Genomic DNA, 17,615 nt, shown 5'->3' on the forward strand with positions numbered 1-17,615 from the left:
GCAGAGACTGTTGAGTGGCTAAAAGTCTCATGGAGGCCCAGGGTCACTTAGGAGAAATAAGGATTTTACACTTCTTCTCTGGCATTTATACCAACTACTACTTCTGCTTTACCTCCTCTAGTTCTCCCTATTACTCTGCTTTTACCTATACCATTTTCTCTCTACCTCTTTTCCAGTCACTCACTGTTCTATTTGCCCTGATGACAATGCTCTCAGCCATGACTTGCTCAAGACACAGTGCCAGGCCAATCTATGCTACATCCCAACTACCACCATGCTAGCCAATGAACAAAACAGAATCACAAAAAGAACCACTTATTTAAGAAAAACCCTGTTCCAGAAACCATACTGTGTAGTTTTCATGTATTATCTCATTTAACACTCACAATAAACCTATTAAAAAATCCCCATTTTGTAAATAAAGAAAATAAGATTCAGAGACATTAAGTAACTTGCTCCACATCAACAGACTCGAGACGGTACTTTTAACAGCTATAATTTTCTGCAATCAACGTAAGCATGCATACAATCATAAAATGGACAGTCTAGATCAGTGTTTCAGATGTGAATACTGTGCACATTAGCACGTGTGTAAATTCTAACAATGCAAGAAGTTTTCAAGGATGACAGAAAATTACTATATGCTTTTATCATAAGCAAACAGCAAAATGCCTTCAAAGACTTGAAAACAAGATTGTATTTTAAGAATTAACCTAACAAATCAACATGGGGATCTGAACAAATATAACTGGGCATCTTGGCCATAGACTAGCCACCAGTAGGTGCTGACTGGATCCATGGGAAAGTGCTAGCATATTTAATGAACATATACTTCACAGGAAGCTTGGAGAATCTCAGAGTTGTTAAAAAAAAAAAAAGTCAGTAATAGAAATGTTGTCTGTATTCATTGAAGCCCTAAGGGTGAAGTCCATTAAGGCTGAGACAATAGGCCACATGCCAGATAGATACCTATTGTGGAGATGGTCCCTTGTGTATTGGGCTATCTGAGGCTAACATGGTAACACATTTTTTTCATATAACTGACTCTCCTCTAAGAAGGTAACTGCCTGTGGAGCTTAACCACAGGGAGAGAACATGGCACAGGGCAATACCAATGTCTATTTCATTTGACAGTGGTCAGTGATGACTTCCTTTAACTATTGTTAAAAGCCTTCTACAAGCTTTATTGGCTAATAGCCACTGACAAATTTCTGAGCCCACAAATCTTAGAATTCACAAAGGTGAAGACCACTGAATGGAAGCCATTATAGCTATCGTCCTTTATCTCTGAGGAATTAAAACCACTTTAATTGTGATTGCATTTGTGTGTGTGTTTACCTTGTTACCATCTCTCCCTGGTTCTCCTTTGTAACCTGGTAGTCCTCGAGCTCCCTAAATTAACCACAAAATAAAATTTTGTTAATAATAGTTCATAGTTCACTAAAAATAAAATTTATAAAATGTATAAGTGGATTGCATACTTGTATTCCTTGAGTTCCTGGAACACCTGGTGTCCCTGCAATTCCTTGATGTCCCTAAAGATTTAAAAATTAAAAATTAATATTTTATTATATTCACCAAGAGAAGTTCTCTGTTTCGGAATTCACTCTTATCTCAAGTTTCTCATACCTAAAACTTCATTTAGAGACAGCTCCAAAATAACACAGTGTTAAACACTTAATAAGGAATTCATACCCTTTGATCTTTAGAAAATTCTTTAAAAAGTATATAGAGTCCTAAATATTTGTAGATTAATAAAAATATTTAGAAAACCCTAAATTAAGAGGAGAGTTAATGTTTACACTTTCTTAAGAAATGTACTGGATTTATTAGAAACATATTCAACATACCCAAGAGAGAAATACCTCAAGAGATTGGAGGATTAAACAAATACGCATTTATAAACTATCTAATTAATGGCCATCCGAGTTAATCCCTAGAATAAATTAACCCTTGAATAATGTTATTCTTCAATCTTTAGATTACTCATTTTAGAAAGCTGCTGATGTTAAATGCAAGAAGGTAGTTGTAACATAACCCCTATTGTCCCCCAAGGCTGGGCTGTTTGCTTAGGGGAGAGGAAAGAGAGAAGTCACTCTCATCTCCACTGCTTCTTAGACATCCCTTCACAAAAACTGGAACTTTGGTAAAATAGCGTAATTTTTTTAGACAGAGGCAAACTACTTATTGTTCGTTTAGCACATGGCAGCTAAAGTCTCCAGATTAACTTGTAGGCACTAAACATTCATCTAGTTTTCTTAGGGCTCACTGTCAGGTTAATGAACCGCCACCTGGTACCTACAAACATAACCACCAACAAATCCCATCTTTCTCATATTCTCTATTCAGATTCCATCTTTCTTTGATCTTACTGTTTGAGTACGAGTCTTCATTGTCAACTACGTTAACACAGATCTCATTGTTTCCAGTTTCATCTTCATTCACAAATCTAAAAGCTTCATTTCTATGTGGCTATTCATGGATGTCTGCATTGGTCTTCACATTCATCCACTCACCTGTCTATACATTTTTAACTGTTTTAGAGACATAATAATTCCCTGTTTTTCTATTCACATTTTCAAATATCCTTTCTAATATTCTTTGTTACCTCTAGCAATAATGAGTTGTCTCTGAAAGGTCAGTCTTAGGTTATTGTTCTTCTCCTTTTATGTGCACTTACATTTTCTATTGTATAAACTGCCTTCTCAGTTACTTCCAGAATGACAATGACTATATAATTTTTATCACCAACCATCATCCTGTCCTTCATATTCTATACAGTTCTTCATAGAATATATTGCTATGATTTCTCCATGACTTCTCACATTCAAACTTTTTTCTTAAGTCCCTTTGCCCAATCCTTAACCATTGTACCTCATCAGGGAACAGTAAGTCTGATTATCAACCTCTCCATACTCCTGACAAAACAATGTGCATTTTTCCAACCTATCATCTGCTAGACTAGCACTGTCTCCATCACTGGATTATGAGTCCCCTTGAGATAAAAGACCAGGTTTAATTCATTTCTGTATTTTTGGCAATAAACACATTGCTTGGCACACTGCTGCTGATAAAACATTGGAATCATTTAAAGTCATGAACGCTATACACAAATGTGTAAAAAAAAAAAAAATCTTTCCTCAAGGAACCATGTTATGTTTGGGCAGCTTTCAGGACAAAATGCAAACATTTAGTAATCTCATGTTTCCTGTTCTCAAGATTACTAAAAAAAAAAAAGAAGAAGAAAATCAATTTGCACAGACCTTGCTCAGTCCTGTATGTCTACTACTCTAGTTATCACTGAATCTCCTGCCCTCGGCCACTTTGGAATCAGATAGGCCTGAAATTCAATCTCAACTCTGTCACTGATAGCAATTAACAAATCTAGAATTTGCTTTCCTCCTTACAACCACTCTTTAATGTAGGTTCTAAATTATCTTTTTTTCAGATGAGGAAACTAGGGCACAGAAGTTAAGTAATTTGCCCAAAGTTACACAGCTAGTGAGTTGATAGAGCCAGTGAGAACATTCTCTATCATAAAGGGCTTCATAGTGGGTCAGATCTGATCATTGTAGATTGACTCATCAGATTCAAAGAAATCCATTTTACAAGACTATTTTTAAATTGTTTAGAAATCTGAGTACCCAGAGAAAAGGAATGTTCATAAAATTCCTCAAAAGAAAGTTACCATGGAAATTGGCTATTGATCAAAATGGTGATCATCTGCAAAGTTCACATTTAATGAATTATTTTTCTTTTACAGTTTTTCAAAAGTTAAGCCAGATGTTATATCTCTTACTACGTTTTTAGGAAAATTAATCTTTCATAAAAGAGTAAATGCTGCTGTGCTGTCTCTCCTCTTCGAAAAAGTTGATGTGTTTGTTATAGAGGACACACTGCATTTTACAGATTAAAACAACATGGAGATGCCCTAACTGTGTTCCCAACTTACCTCTGACTCATAATGTGACCCCAGGCAGAGTCATCAATTCCCAAATCCTGGGAGGCAACACAGTGAAGTGGAAAGACGATGAATTTGAACTTGGAAAAGACCTTGCCCTGACTTTTTGCTCTTCCTTTTACTTTCTATGAGATTTTGGCTAAATCACTTTGCCTAGTAAAGGCTTAGTTTCTTACCATAAACTGATATTATCATCCACTTCACTTTTGAAAAGAAGCAAATAGAGTCACAGGTGAAGATTCTGGCAGATATTAGGTACTCAATAAATGTGAGTTTCTTTCTTTTCTTCAGACTCAATGACTATTGTACAAAACCACAAGAATACTTCTGCAGAATGTTATTCAACAGCCTTATCAGCCACCATTAGTACTTTGAAAATGGCAGGCCCAGTCATCATCTTTACGATTTAACTCTTTACAGCATTATACAGACCTAATGCTAAACATGCCAACGTGGCCTCGGTGTACTTCATAATGGCTCTCTTTCTTATATCCTTGGAGGAATTACACTATAAGAATAATAAGTACATCTCAGAATTTGAGAATGTTGTGATACATATATTTTTAAGGTTACAATTAGATGCATTCTTAAAATACTAATTGCAGAAAGAAATGCAAATGTTGTTTTAGAAGCTACAGGAAACATGCTTAGTAACAAAATAAAGAAAACCAAATGACATCCAAGCTGGGGGAATCCTAGGGCAAAACCCCAGAAGAAAGAGAATGAAATTCAGAAAACAAATTTTGGACTAAAACCCAGGAAAATAAAGATTAAAAGGGGGAATATTACAACACAGAATAATTTCCAAGAGGAAAAAGAAATAAAACATTGGTTGACTCACAGCTGGGTCAACCTTAAAGAATGAAAAATACCTTAAAATAAAAACAAAAAAATAAGCTTTTCATATACTTTACTGAGTTCTTATTTTTCAGAACACACATTTCATGTCTCATTTTAGAACTGTAACTTTCCTATAATCTTTGAATGGTTAATACTGGTCAACATGAATTTTGCCATTTTGCATTTATTAGCAGGTCCAAATATCCACCCTACTGCCATCTGCAAGACTTCTGACAGTATTTAAGTCTTTTCCATGTTCACAGAAAACCTCTTTATAAATGAGTCATTTTTTAGGGAAAAAAATATTCTCACTGCCAAATTGTAGGGTTGAAGAAAAGAATACAGAATCAATTTAATTTTATTCCATGATTCGTGGTTACAAAGATCCAGGAAAGATGTATAGCATTGAAATGGAAATTAAGGAAATAAAATCCCCAAATGTGCAAGGGTCACCAATTCTTCTGGACTCAATTCTAATCATGTCATAAAATATTCTGCCAATCTAAATACATACATTTTTTTCAAAGTAAGGAGGGTAGAGATACTACTTTCCTTTAAATACTCTAAACTTAAAAATCAGAATAAATTCCAAGGAAATAATTTTGGATGTCACTCTCCTTTTAAAAATGTAAGAATCTGATTTAAAATTTATTCCATTATAAAGTTTTCTTCAAAGATTTCCAAAATTTCAACAGATTCTCTTGGGTACACAGCCCACGTAACTAGGTAACCAAAATCAAGTATATAATTTAATGTCCACTATGGAATCTTCTAGTTGTTGGCAGGCTTTATAGCGCTATGCAATTAAACTTCAAGAAAATTCATAAATCTCTCCCATACTATGTATAACTAATATAGAAACCAGTTTGCTACCTAACCCAAGTATTAGTCAAGTGGTTTATACAATTTTATTAATTGCTCAAATTACTTCACTAATATGTTACAATAACATATGTAAAATTACACCTGAGCTAAGTGTTAAGAAAAAACTACACTGCTATGGGAGGTGAAGGGCAAGCAGTTGGGACAAGCTTTTCTAAGAGACAAAGGAATACTAAAGAAAGCATAATGCCTAAGAGTAATTCCTCCTGCATGCCATGCATCAGGAAGAGATGTACCGTACCCACAGAGCCAAAAGAGAGAGAACAAGGGGAATCCAGCTGGAAAACATATCAGAAAGGTAGACTGGAGGTTACCTGCATGGCTTGTGGGTCTTACAAAGGACTCTGACCTTTATCCAAGCTACTAAAGTTGTACAAACCAGGGAGTCATACAATTAGATGTGTACTCTGAAAAGATCACTTGTTGCACTGTGGAGGATGGATTAGAAGTAACAGGAAAAACTGACTAACCATGTGCAGAAAACTGAAACTGGACCCATTCCTTACATCTTAAACAAAAATTAACTCCAGATGGAATAAAGATTTAAATGTAAGATCTAACACCATAAAAACCCTGGAAGAAAACATAGGCAATACCATTCAGGACATAGGTTTTTTTTTTTTTTTTTTTTTTTTTCACAGAACAGGGTGGTTTATTATTTCAGTAGCAAAGAGCTGAAAAATGTCAGGTTCCATAAAGGAGCAGAACCTGACCCAGAGCCTGCAGTGCATCTCCACCCCACAGGGGTGTGGGCTGGGCCAGGCAGGGCTGAAGGCAGCAGGAATGGGAGTAAGAGACTGTGCCCACTGAGGAGAGGCTCTGCCGGGTGTGGGTGGGTGGACATGAGAGATGATGATGTAGTGTAAGGACCAGGTAGGGGAAACCTGGTCAGGTCTTGTTGAGTGTCCACAGTGGATGCAGAAGGCTGAGGGGGTCATCAGAGGGCCGGGTGGCCCAAAGCCCCTGCCCGTTATGGGCCTGCAGAAAGTTCTGCTTGCTCATCCGCTGCTTGCCTCGCAGGGAGCTGTCCAGGGAGAAGGCCTCTGGGGTCAAGGACTTCATGACTAAAACACCAAAAGCAATGGCAACAAAAGCCAAAATAGACAAAAGGGATCTAATTAAACTTAAGAGCTTATGCACAGCAAAAGAAACAATCATTAAAATGAACCGGCAACGAACAAAACAGGAAAAAAATTTTGCAATCTACCCATCTGACAAAGGGCTAATATCCACAATCTACAAAGAACTAAAACAAATGTTCAAGAAAAAAACAAATAACCCCATGAAAAAGTGGGTGAAAGATATGAACAGGCACTTTTCAAAAGAAGACATCTGCTTCATCCTGGGGATGCAAGGCTGGTTCAACATACACAAGTCTATAATCATAATCCACCACATAAACAGAACCAAAGACAAAAAGAAATGATCATCTCAATAGATGCAGAGAAGGCCTTCAACAAAATTCAACTCTTTATGCTAAAAACTCTCAATAAACTAGGTATCATTGAAACGTATCTCAAAATAATGAAAGCTATTTATGACAAACCCACAGCCAATATCAAACTGGATGGCAAAAACTGGAAGCACTCCCCTTGAAATCTGGCACTAGACAAGGATGCCCTCTCTCACCACTCCTATTCAATATAGTATTGGAAGTTCTAGCCAGAGAAATCAGGCAAGAAAAAGAAGCAAAGGGTATTCAATTAGGAAAGGAGGAAGTCAAATTGTCTCTAATTACAGAAGACATGATTGTATATTTAGAAGACCCCATCGTCTCAGCCCAGAATCTCCTTAAACTGATAAGCAACTTCAGCAAAGTTTCAAGATACAAAATTAATGTGCAGAAATCACAAGCATTCCTATACACCAACAGCAGACTAAAGGAGAGCCAAATGAAGAGCAAACTGCCATTCACAATTGCTACAAAGAGAACAAAATACCTCGGAATACAATAAACAAAGAATGTAAAGGACCTCTTCAAGGAGAACTACAAACCACTGCTCAATGAAATAAGAGAGGACACAAACAGATGGAAAAACTTTCCATGCTCATGGTTAGGAAGAACCAATATTGTGAAAATGGCAATACCACCCAAAGTAATTTATACATTCATTGCTAACCCCATCGAGCTACCAATGACCTTCTTCACAGAACTGGAAAATATCATGTTAAACTTCATATGGAACCAAAAGAGAGCCCTCATAGCCAAGACAATCCTAAGCATAAAGAACAAAGCTGGAGGCATCATGCCACCTGACTTCAAACTATACTATAAGGCTACAGTAATCAAAACAGCATTTTGCTAGTTCCAAAACAGAGATACAGACAAAGGGAATACAACAGAGGCCTCAGCAATAATGCCCCACATCTACAACCATCTGATCTTTGACAAACCTGATAAAAACAAACAATGGGGAAAGGATTAGCTGTTTAATCAACGGTGTTGGAAAAACTGGCTAGCCAAGTGCAGGAAACCGAAACTGGACCCCTTCCTGACAACTTACACTAAAATTAACTCCAGATGCATTGAAGACTTAAACATTAAGACCAAACACCATAAAAACCCTGGAAGAAAACCTAGGCAAAACCATTCAGGACATAGACATAGGCAAACACTTCATGACTAAAATGCCAAAAGCATTGGCAACAAAAGCCAAAATAGACAAATGGAATTTAATTAAACTCCAGAGCTCTGTACAAAAGAAACAATCATTAGAGTAAACCAGCATCCAACAAAATGGGAAAAAATTTTTGTAATCTACCCATCTGAGAAAGGGTATCTATAAAGAACTAAAACAGATTTACAAGAAAAAACAAACAAACAAATCCATCCAAAAGTGGGCGAAGCATATGAACAGACACTTTTCAAAAGAAGACATATATGAGGCCAACAAACATACGAAAAAATACTTATTATCACTAGTCATTAGAGAAATGCAAATCAAAACCACATTGAGATATCATCTCCTGACAGAGTGGCAATCATTATAAAATCTGGAGACAACGGATGCTGGAGAGGATGTGGAGAAACAGGAAAACTTTACACTGTTGGTGGGAGTGTAAATTAGTTCAGCCATTGTGAAAGACAGTGTGGCGATTCCTCAAGGATCTAGAAATAGAAATTCCATTTGACCCAGCAATCCCATTACTGGGTATATACCCAAAGGATTATAAATCGTTCTATTATAAAGACACATGTACACATATGTTCATTGCAGCACTGTTCACAATAGCAAAGCTGTAAAAAGTACCTGTAAACAATACCTGGAACCCACCCAAATGCCCATGGATGATAGACTGGACAAGGAAAATGTGGCACATATACACCATGGAATACTATGCAGCCATAAAAAAAAGATGAGTTCGTGTCCTTTGTAGGGACATGGATGAATCTGGAAACCAGCATTCTCAGCAAACTGACACAAGAACAGAAAATCAAACACCATATGTTCTCACTCATAGGTAGGTGTTGAACAATGAGAACACATGGACACAAGGAGGGGAGCATCACACACTGGGGTCTGTTGGTTGGGACTAGGGGAGGGACAGCAAAGGGTAGGCAGGTTGGGGAGGGATAACATGGTGAGAAATGCCAGATATGAGTGACAAAGGGATGGAGGCAGCAAACCACATTACCATGTATGTACCTATGCAACAATCCCACATGATCTGCACATGTATGTCAGAACCTAAAGTACAATTAAAATAAAAATGGAAGAAGACATTTATGCAGCCAACAAACATAAAAATATGCTCATCATCACTGGTCATTAGAGGAATGCAAATCAAAACCACATTAAGATATCATCTCACGACAGTTAGAATGGCGATCATTAAAAAATCTGGAGACAACAGATGCTGGAGAGGATGTGGAGAAATAGGAACACTTTTACACTGTTGTTAGGATTGTAAATTAGTGCAACCATTGTGGAAGGCAATTCCTCAATGATCTAGAAAGAGAAATACCATTTGACCCAGCAGTCCCATTACTGGGTATATACCCAAAGGATTATAAATTGTTCTATTATAAAGACACATGGACGCATATGTTTAATGCAGCACAGTTTACAATAGCAAAGACTTGAAACCAACCCAAATGCCCATCAAGGATAGACTGGATAAAGAAAATGTGGCACATATATACCATGGAGTACTATGCAGCCATTAAAAAGGATGAGTTAATGTCCTTTGCAGGGACATGTATGAATCTGGAAACCATCATTCTCAGCAAACTGACACAGAACAGAAAACCAAACACCACATCGTCTCACTCATAAGTGGGTGTTGAACAATAAGAATACATTGACACAGGGAGGGGAGCATCACACACTGGAGTCTGTTTGGGGATGGGGTGCTGGCAGAGTGATAGCAGGGGGTTGGGAGGTTGGGGAGGGATAACATTAGGAGAAATACCTAATGTAAGTAAAGGGGGGATGGTTGCAGCAAACCACAATGACATGTGTATACCTATGTAACAATCCTGCAAGATCTGAACATGTACCCCAGAACTTAAAGTATAATTTAAAATAAAGAAGTGGCAAGAGAAAGCATGAAGACTAGGTGGGAGGTTCTTGAAGGGGGTAGAGAATAGTAGGTACAACCAACTCCACTCAAGGTATATTTAGTCTAACCTAATAATGGGTTATGGGAGGCAATTTGGAGTTGTGAAATGATGCTAAGGTAGGTTTCTGGATTAGGCAGTGGGTGTGGCTAATGACATCACTGACTAAGAGGGGACTCTAGAGGAAAGTGTATTTTAATTGGTTAAAAAATATTAAGTCACACAAAAATAAAAAATATTTTATGGATTAACATAAATAATTTCTACTGGACAGTGACAAGTTATAAGCTACTGTGAAGTAAACAACATTTCTACTTCAAATTAAAGAAAACTACATTAACTATAAATGAGATTTTGCCTAAATCTAACCCTCCCTCTTATAGAGAAAGGTAAATAGGGGATAGACAAATATAGAGTAACATCACCCAGTTTCCTATAATATTTGCCTTAAGCTAAGCACATAAATAAAAACACTACCTACCTTTGACAAATAATCTCTGCAGATAGAGCTAGGTACCTAAATTCAGAGAATTTAAGTAACCTTTGGTCAATTGCCTCATTCCCTGAGTTAGGTTACACTTAAACTTATACTAAGCTTATTTCAAAAGGAGATTGTGCAACTTTTTAAGATAACTTAAACCATGTTTAGTAATTCTTACTTCCCAACCTAAATCTCTAGTAATTATGCTTTTCATATTCAAAGAGAGGTGATCAATAGCTAACCTCATTTCCTGTCTTGCTGTCTTGCTACATTTTTTCCATAGTACTTAACACCATCTGAGGTTGTGTGTGAGTATTTATTACCAGTTTCTCCCCAGTGTAATGTGAGCTTCAAAATGACAAGGCTGGGGTTGTTTTTCACTTTTTCTTTTTTCTGTTTTGTTTATTGCTATATATCCCTAGCCCAGAAGAGTACCAGAAATATAGTAAACACTGTACAAGTATGGGTATATGAATGAGTAAATGACAGGATAAACAAACAAACAAATCAATAATTATTGAGTTCAACCAGTCATCACTACCAAGAACTCTAATAGTAGAAACAGCCTGACATTCATATGCACAAACTTATCTTTAAAATCACAGATGCCAGATGTGTCACTGACCAATTCTTTGAAGAATTTAATGTATAAATAACATTAGTGTATATATATATGTAATGTCTACACACATTATTGTATATACTACCTATAATACATATCTAAGTAATCTATTTAAGAGACATGTGAGATAAACATGGAATCTACATATGATCTTCCCAGAAGGAGAATGTTGAAGAAAAATGAATTAGTTGATCAGGTTCATCTCATAGGTCCTACTCGTTTTCCTAATCAATTACCCCCTGCCAAGGGTATGCTGCAAGCCTAGAGCTAGTTTTTCCTCCCTGTCATCTTTTTCTCTACCATCATTCTTGAATATTTGAAAATAGTATCTCTTGTTTGGATTATACTCAAAGTTCAGTAAACCCTCCCTCATAGGCTGTCTTCTGAGTTGTACATATTCCCAGTGATGCTCTTCTGAATGAATTCCAGTTCCTGCATGCCCCTCAAATGTGGAATCCTAAACCAAATCCAACACTCCACAAGCAGGACTGTCATCTCTTTCGATACAGATGTCACATATCCACTAACTATGCCAAACACTATATCAGCCACTTAGGCAGCCACATTTCATGCAGTGATCCCTTTCACCAAGCTTAAAGCTTTCTCCTGAAAAGTCTTACGAAGACATAGTTTCAAATAAGATTTTATTATGGAAAAAAAAAAAAAGATAAACTGCCCAAGTGTAGGATAGTTTATTAGAGGTAAATCGTTCCTATTTTAGCTTATTAGTGAGACTCGAGAGAAGAAAGAAAAGAATAGGGACCACATAACCTAAATGAATAAATGTTTGCCAAGGAGCTCAAACTGAAGTGCGAGTTCAGGTAGAAACTGTTCTATTTAGAATGTATTTCATACACTTCACAGCTAAGCCATCTCCTGTAATTCTTTTCTCCAAGCTAAATAATAGCCATTTCTTCGGCCTTTATCCAGTTGTATTCCATTTTCCAATTCTTTAATCTTCATGGCACTCAGCCCCAAACTCCTCACAGCTTTTAAACTGTTGAGTTCCACAACTGGCACACCATTCAGTTAAGGGTCTGGAAGAAGGAAAGCATAATAAAGAAGCTTATCTGAAAGGTCTTACTTGCTTTATTAAGTATTCACCCTCAACAAGTGTACTCTGCAAGCCTGAGAACTGCTTGTCCACCCCATCCTCCTATTCTCTATCATCATTTGTGAATATTTGAAAATAACATCTCTTGTTTGGATTATACTTGAAGTTTAATGAATCCTCCCTCTCAGGCTGCCTTCTGGGTTCTCACTCACTCCAAGTTACACTCTTCTGAATGAATTCCAGTTCCTCTATGTCCCTCAAGTGAAGAGTTCTAGCCCAAATCTAATACTCCAGAGGCAGGACTGTCATCTCTCTAACATAGATGTTATGGATTTACAAACTATGCCAAAAAGTTGCATCAGCCTTTTAGGCAGCCCTATTATAAGCCCCTTTTCACCAAGATTAAGTAACATCTCAAAGACTAGACCCATACATTTATTCCAGTTGAATTTCACTATAAATAGCTCATTTTCTACATTCTCTAAATCTTTTTGGATCTTCATATTACCTCAAATACAAAAATAGATTTCTGATGAAATCAAGACTTAATAGTCATTAAAAATCATAATAAACAAAATTAACATACATTAGTATTTAATGCTAAAGAAAAATAGCACTGGAACTAATAAAAAAAGAAAACTTTATATTCTGGGGAAATCTTACATTTCTAAAAATTAAAATTATGAACCAAATGAGTAGTCAGATGAAACATTTACACCATATATAGCAAAGAATTAGTTATCTTAATGCATAAGATCTTATTGGTCCATGTGAAATATACCCTCACTCCTTTTTTTTTTAAAGAAAGGGAAAAAAAGGAGTGAAGGAGAGGAAGAAAAAGAGGGAGAAAGAATGGGAATATAGCTTTATTCTAAAAATGGGTATTAATAATGGCTGATCAATATTTTGTGTATTTAAGGTGGAGAATGTATATTTTGTGTATTTAAAATGGAGAACTCTATAAATATTTATTGAGTTTACTTGTTCCAAATCTGAGTTCAAGTCCTGGATATCTTTATTAGTTTTCTGTCTCGTTGAGTCTAAATCTCTTTATGAGTCATATGTATCTGGGTGTTAGGATCGTTGGCTTTTATTATTGCATTGATCCTTTTACCACTATATCTTTGTTGCTTTGAAATCTATTTTATCAGATGCGAGAATTGCAACTCCTGCTTTTTATTTATTTATTTATTTATTTTTGCTCTCCATTTGGTTGGTAAATCTTTCTCCATCCCTTTGTTTTAAGACTTTGTGTATCTTTGGATGTGAAATGGGTCTAAATGTAGCATACCATTAGGTTTTGGCTGTATCTTTTGATTGGGAGATTTAGTTGACTTAAATTTAGGGTTACTGCCATTTGATGTTAACTGGCTATTTTATCCATTCGTTGATGTAAATTCTTCTTCATGTTGATGCTTGTTGATGTTGATGCTCTTTACTTTTTGGTATATTTTTAGAAAGGCTAATACTGGTTGTTCCTTTCTATGTATAATACTTCTTTCAGAAGCTCTTGTAGAGCTGGCCTGGTGGTAATAAAATCTCTGAGTACTTGCTTGTTCATAAAAGATTTTATTTTTCCGTCAATTGTGAAGCTTAGTTTGGCAGGATATGAAATTCTGGGCTGAAAGTTCTGTTCTTTAAGGATGTTGAATATCAGCCCCCACTCTCTTCTGGCTTACAGGGTTTCTGCTGAGAGATCTGCTGTAAATCTGATAGGCTTCCCTGTGTGGGTAACCTGACCTTTCTCTCTGGCTGCCCTTAGTATTTTCTCCTTTGTTTCAACCCTGGTGAATCTAACGATTATGTGCCTTGGGGTATACCCTCACTCCTATAGAAAATAGGCAAAAGACAAGAAAAGATACTTCACAAGAAAAGAACCCACCCTAAATGTCAGACTTCCATATTCAACTGCCTACCTAAAATTTCTACTTGAATGTCTAACACATAAATTTAACATAGCAAAAACCACACTCCTGATTTTCCTCACCAAATTCTATCTCCTTCATTCTCACATGAATCCATGGTGTCCCCTTTGACTTCTCTCTTTCTCACAAACCCATATCCAATAGATCAGCAAGTCCTTTCAGCTCTAAATTCAAAATATCCCCAAAATGTAGGCCTCTTCACCTCACCACTATCACTCTGATGCTACCTGCCATCATCTCACCCCTGAATTATTATAAGAGCCTCCTGACTTCTCTTAGGACATTTCATGCCCCTAAAATCTACTCTCAACTCAGAAGCCAAAGTAATTTCTTTTTAAAATAAGTTAGACCACATCAGTTTTCTACTCCAATTACTCCATCACTCACTCCAACTGAAAGCCAAACTCATGACAATGGCCTAAAAAACTCTATGCCATCTTCCCTTCCTTCTCCTTCTTCTCTATCCAAATTCATTTCCTATTAATCTTCCCCCAACTAGTATTTTATATTTTTGTGGTTTGATCAGTCATGTGACTTTGAAATTTCCCACCTGTGATGACAGCTATTTATTTCTATGGGATTTAATCCTCCATAGAAGGCTGGTCCCTGTGGGCACTTCTAGTGCACTGCAGAGGCACATTAAAGGGGCAAGGTGGGGGGGAACTGAATCACCAACTGTGACCTGATGACCAACCCACTCTTTTGTCTATTGGTAGCAGTGAACTATCCATTTTCCCAATTCATTTCCTAAAACCATTAATACAGAAAATCATCTCTAGAATTCTACAGCTTCATCAACTTCTCTCTTAGCAAAGATAATGGTCTTCATGGAATATTTTTTTTTTGAGGACATGTCTTGCTCTGTCACCAGACTAGAATGCCATGGCATGATCTTGGCTCACTGCAACCTCCGCCTCCTGGGTTTAAGTGAGTTTCATGCTTCCCAAGTAGTAATCCTAGTTCTTCAGGCCATTGTCATAAGTTTGGCTTTCACGCCACCATACCCAGCTCATTTTTGTATTTTTAGTAGAGACGGGCTCCACCATGTTGGTCAGGATGTTATCGATCTCCTGACTTTGTGATCCATCCTCCTTGGCCTCCCAAAGTGCTAGGATTACAGGTGTGAGCCACTGCACCTAGCCCATGAGATCTTAGAATATCAGATTAGAGAGAACCTGGGCCTCATCTGGAAACATTTTCTCATTTTCCAGATGGAAAAACTGAGGCCCATAACAGCAAAGCAGCTTTGCTCAACAAAGAGTTAAACAACCCAAGATCTCTCTAATGACCAGCTTGGGCTTTTGCTTCAGTAAAGTACTTTACTTCAGAAAGAGTAACTAATGATAACAGAAAAGAGAAATGAGCACTGTAAAAATATAAACTTCTATAAACTCATAAGCTAGTGCTATTTCCACATATGGCCTTCTTTAACAAATCAATACCATATCTGTACAATGCCTTTAGTAGTTGTACTTTTCTGAATTACCTGGCAGGATATATAAATATTTCTCTTACCTCTTTTGTAATGTTAAAATAGTAAAAAAATAATTTGTTCAGACACTGTGCTGATAGAGATTATTTAACTGACAGAGAACTGAGAAAGAAATGAAAGGATCTGAAATAGCTCTTTAATTTTGGTTGAAGGCACTTTCCTTATGAAAATTAGTATTTCTCCAGAGTGGAATAATTTCCTATTTAAAGTTTCAGTTGGCTTGGCATGGTTATAATGTGTGAAAGAGATTCAAATTGCTTATTGAGGGGGGTTGCACAGAAACAAGTCCAAACAAAGCAGAATTCCCTTCAAATTGTTCCATCCAAGTTTCCTTGGTCCAGATGGCTCCAATAGCCAAGCCAGAGGCCCCACCCACACCTTCTCACTCCCACTGGGTCCTGGCCTTGAACACATACTAATAACCCTCAGCTGTTTTGGCTCCCAGGCTTGCTTGTTCTTCCTGCCTGACCACCCAATCTCACATCCCCTGCAGAGGGAATGAAAAGTGGGGGAGAAGGGGAGACTAGGGGGAGGGTCTGGATATTTAAGAAAAAGTCATACCTTTGGGAAGACAGGATTTGGGCTGATATATCAGTTTCCTTCTGCTGCTGTAACAAATTACCCCAAACATAGTGGCTTAAAACAACAATTCATTACCTTACAGTTTCAGAGGTCAGAAGTCTGAAAGGAACCTTAGATACAATTAAGGTGTCAGCCAGAATGCATTCCTTCTGGAGGCTCAAGGGGAGCTTCCCTTTTCCAACTTCTAGAGGCTACCATCATTCCTAGGCTCATGATTACACAGTGTTTTCTGCTTCCATCACTAACTCTCTTTCTCTGACTAAGACACTCCTGCCTCCCTTTTATAAAGACCTTTGTGATTATATCTGGCTACCCAGATAATCCAGGACAATCTCCCATCTCCAGAACGTTAAATTAATGATATCTGCAAAGTCCCTTTTGCATGTAAAGCAACACATTTACCGGTCTTAAAGATTAGGACATGGACATTTTTGAGGGACTATTATTCTTCCTAACACAGTTGCGTTTTTCTTTGAGACTGCTATCAGATACTACCATGGTGATCTATGCATAAAATCATACAAACAGGCACCAAAACACATACATGCACTGAATGAGATGAGGCACTAAGTCTATTATAACTTTAGTCAGAGTCATAGAGTAATATCCATGAGCCAACAATAACTCACCTCTAGTACCACATGAATGGGAAGATATTTTTTTAAACAAAGAAAACCAAGGGCTGATAGCTTGTGGAAGGCCTGCTCAGCACTCACCTCCAAACATTGTCTGGGATTTTGTATCACTAAAAAGGAGGCCTAAATAATTTAACAGTGCTGTCAGGGAGCTCTGTGTCATTATGAGGCATCAGCAGATGACATCGGTGTGTGAAATGTATTGGCTTTGGAGTCAGTATAGCACTTCAGCCACCAGTAACAAAAGGAAGCTTCCAGGGAAGGGTCTCCAAGCCAAGGAGGCTCACATTTGTAAAACTCAGCTCACCCAGTATAATTAGAGCAAAACTCACAAAGGACCTCAGGGAAGTATCCTCAGTGAGATTAAGGAAATGCAGTGAGGAAATACAATGAAGTCATGTGAGACTTTAGTTGAAGTGAGAAAGGAATGGATTATAAGAGAAATTATAAGGCAAATGTTGGCATATAATGGAGGTTGAAGATAAATACAAAAGGTGAGAGGTTAAGTTTGGAGTCTATTCACTCAATTCAGTTCCATTCAAATAGAAGCTGTCTTATGATAATTCCCTCAATTTACTCC

General features: G+C 37.1%; 1 protein-coding gene across 2 annotated transcripts in view; it reads right to left on the reverse strand.

Annotated features, from left to right (window-relative positions):
• Positions 1-17,615, reverse strand: part of COL21A1 (collagen type XXI alpha 1 chain) — a 211,375-nt gene that overhangs the window by 88,793 nt on the left and 104,967 nt on the right. For both annotated transcript variants that reach the window (XM_054254131.2, XM_054254130.2), the window contains 2 exons: positions 1,482-1,535; positions 1,339-1,392 (listed from right to left, as the gene is read on the reverse strand). In XM_054254131.2, the coding sequence (XP_054110106.1) occupies positions 1,339-1,392; positions 1,482-1,535 (108 nt within the window). The remainder of the gene's footprint in view (positions 1-1,338; positions 1,393-1,481; positions 1,536-17,615) is intronic.

The sequence above is a fragment of the Callithrix jacchus genome, chromosome 4 (assembly GCF_049354715.1).
Source record: "Callithrix jacchus isolate 240 chromosome 4, calJac240_pri, whole genome shotgun sequence".
Lineage (NCBI taxonomy): Eukaryota > Metazoa > Chordata > Mammalia > Primates > Cebidae > Callithrix > Callithrix jacchus.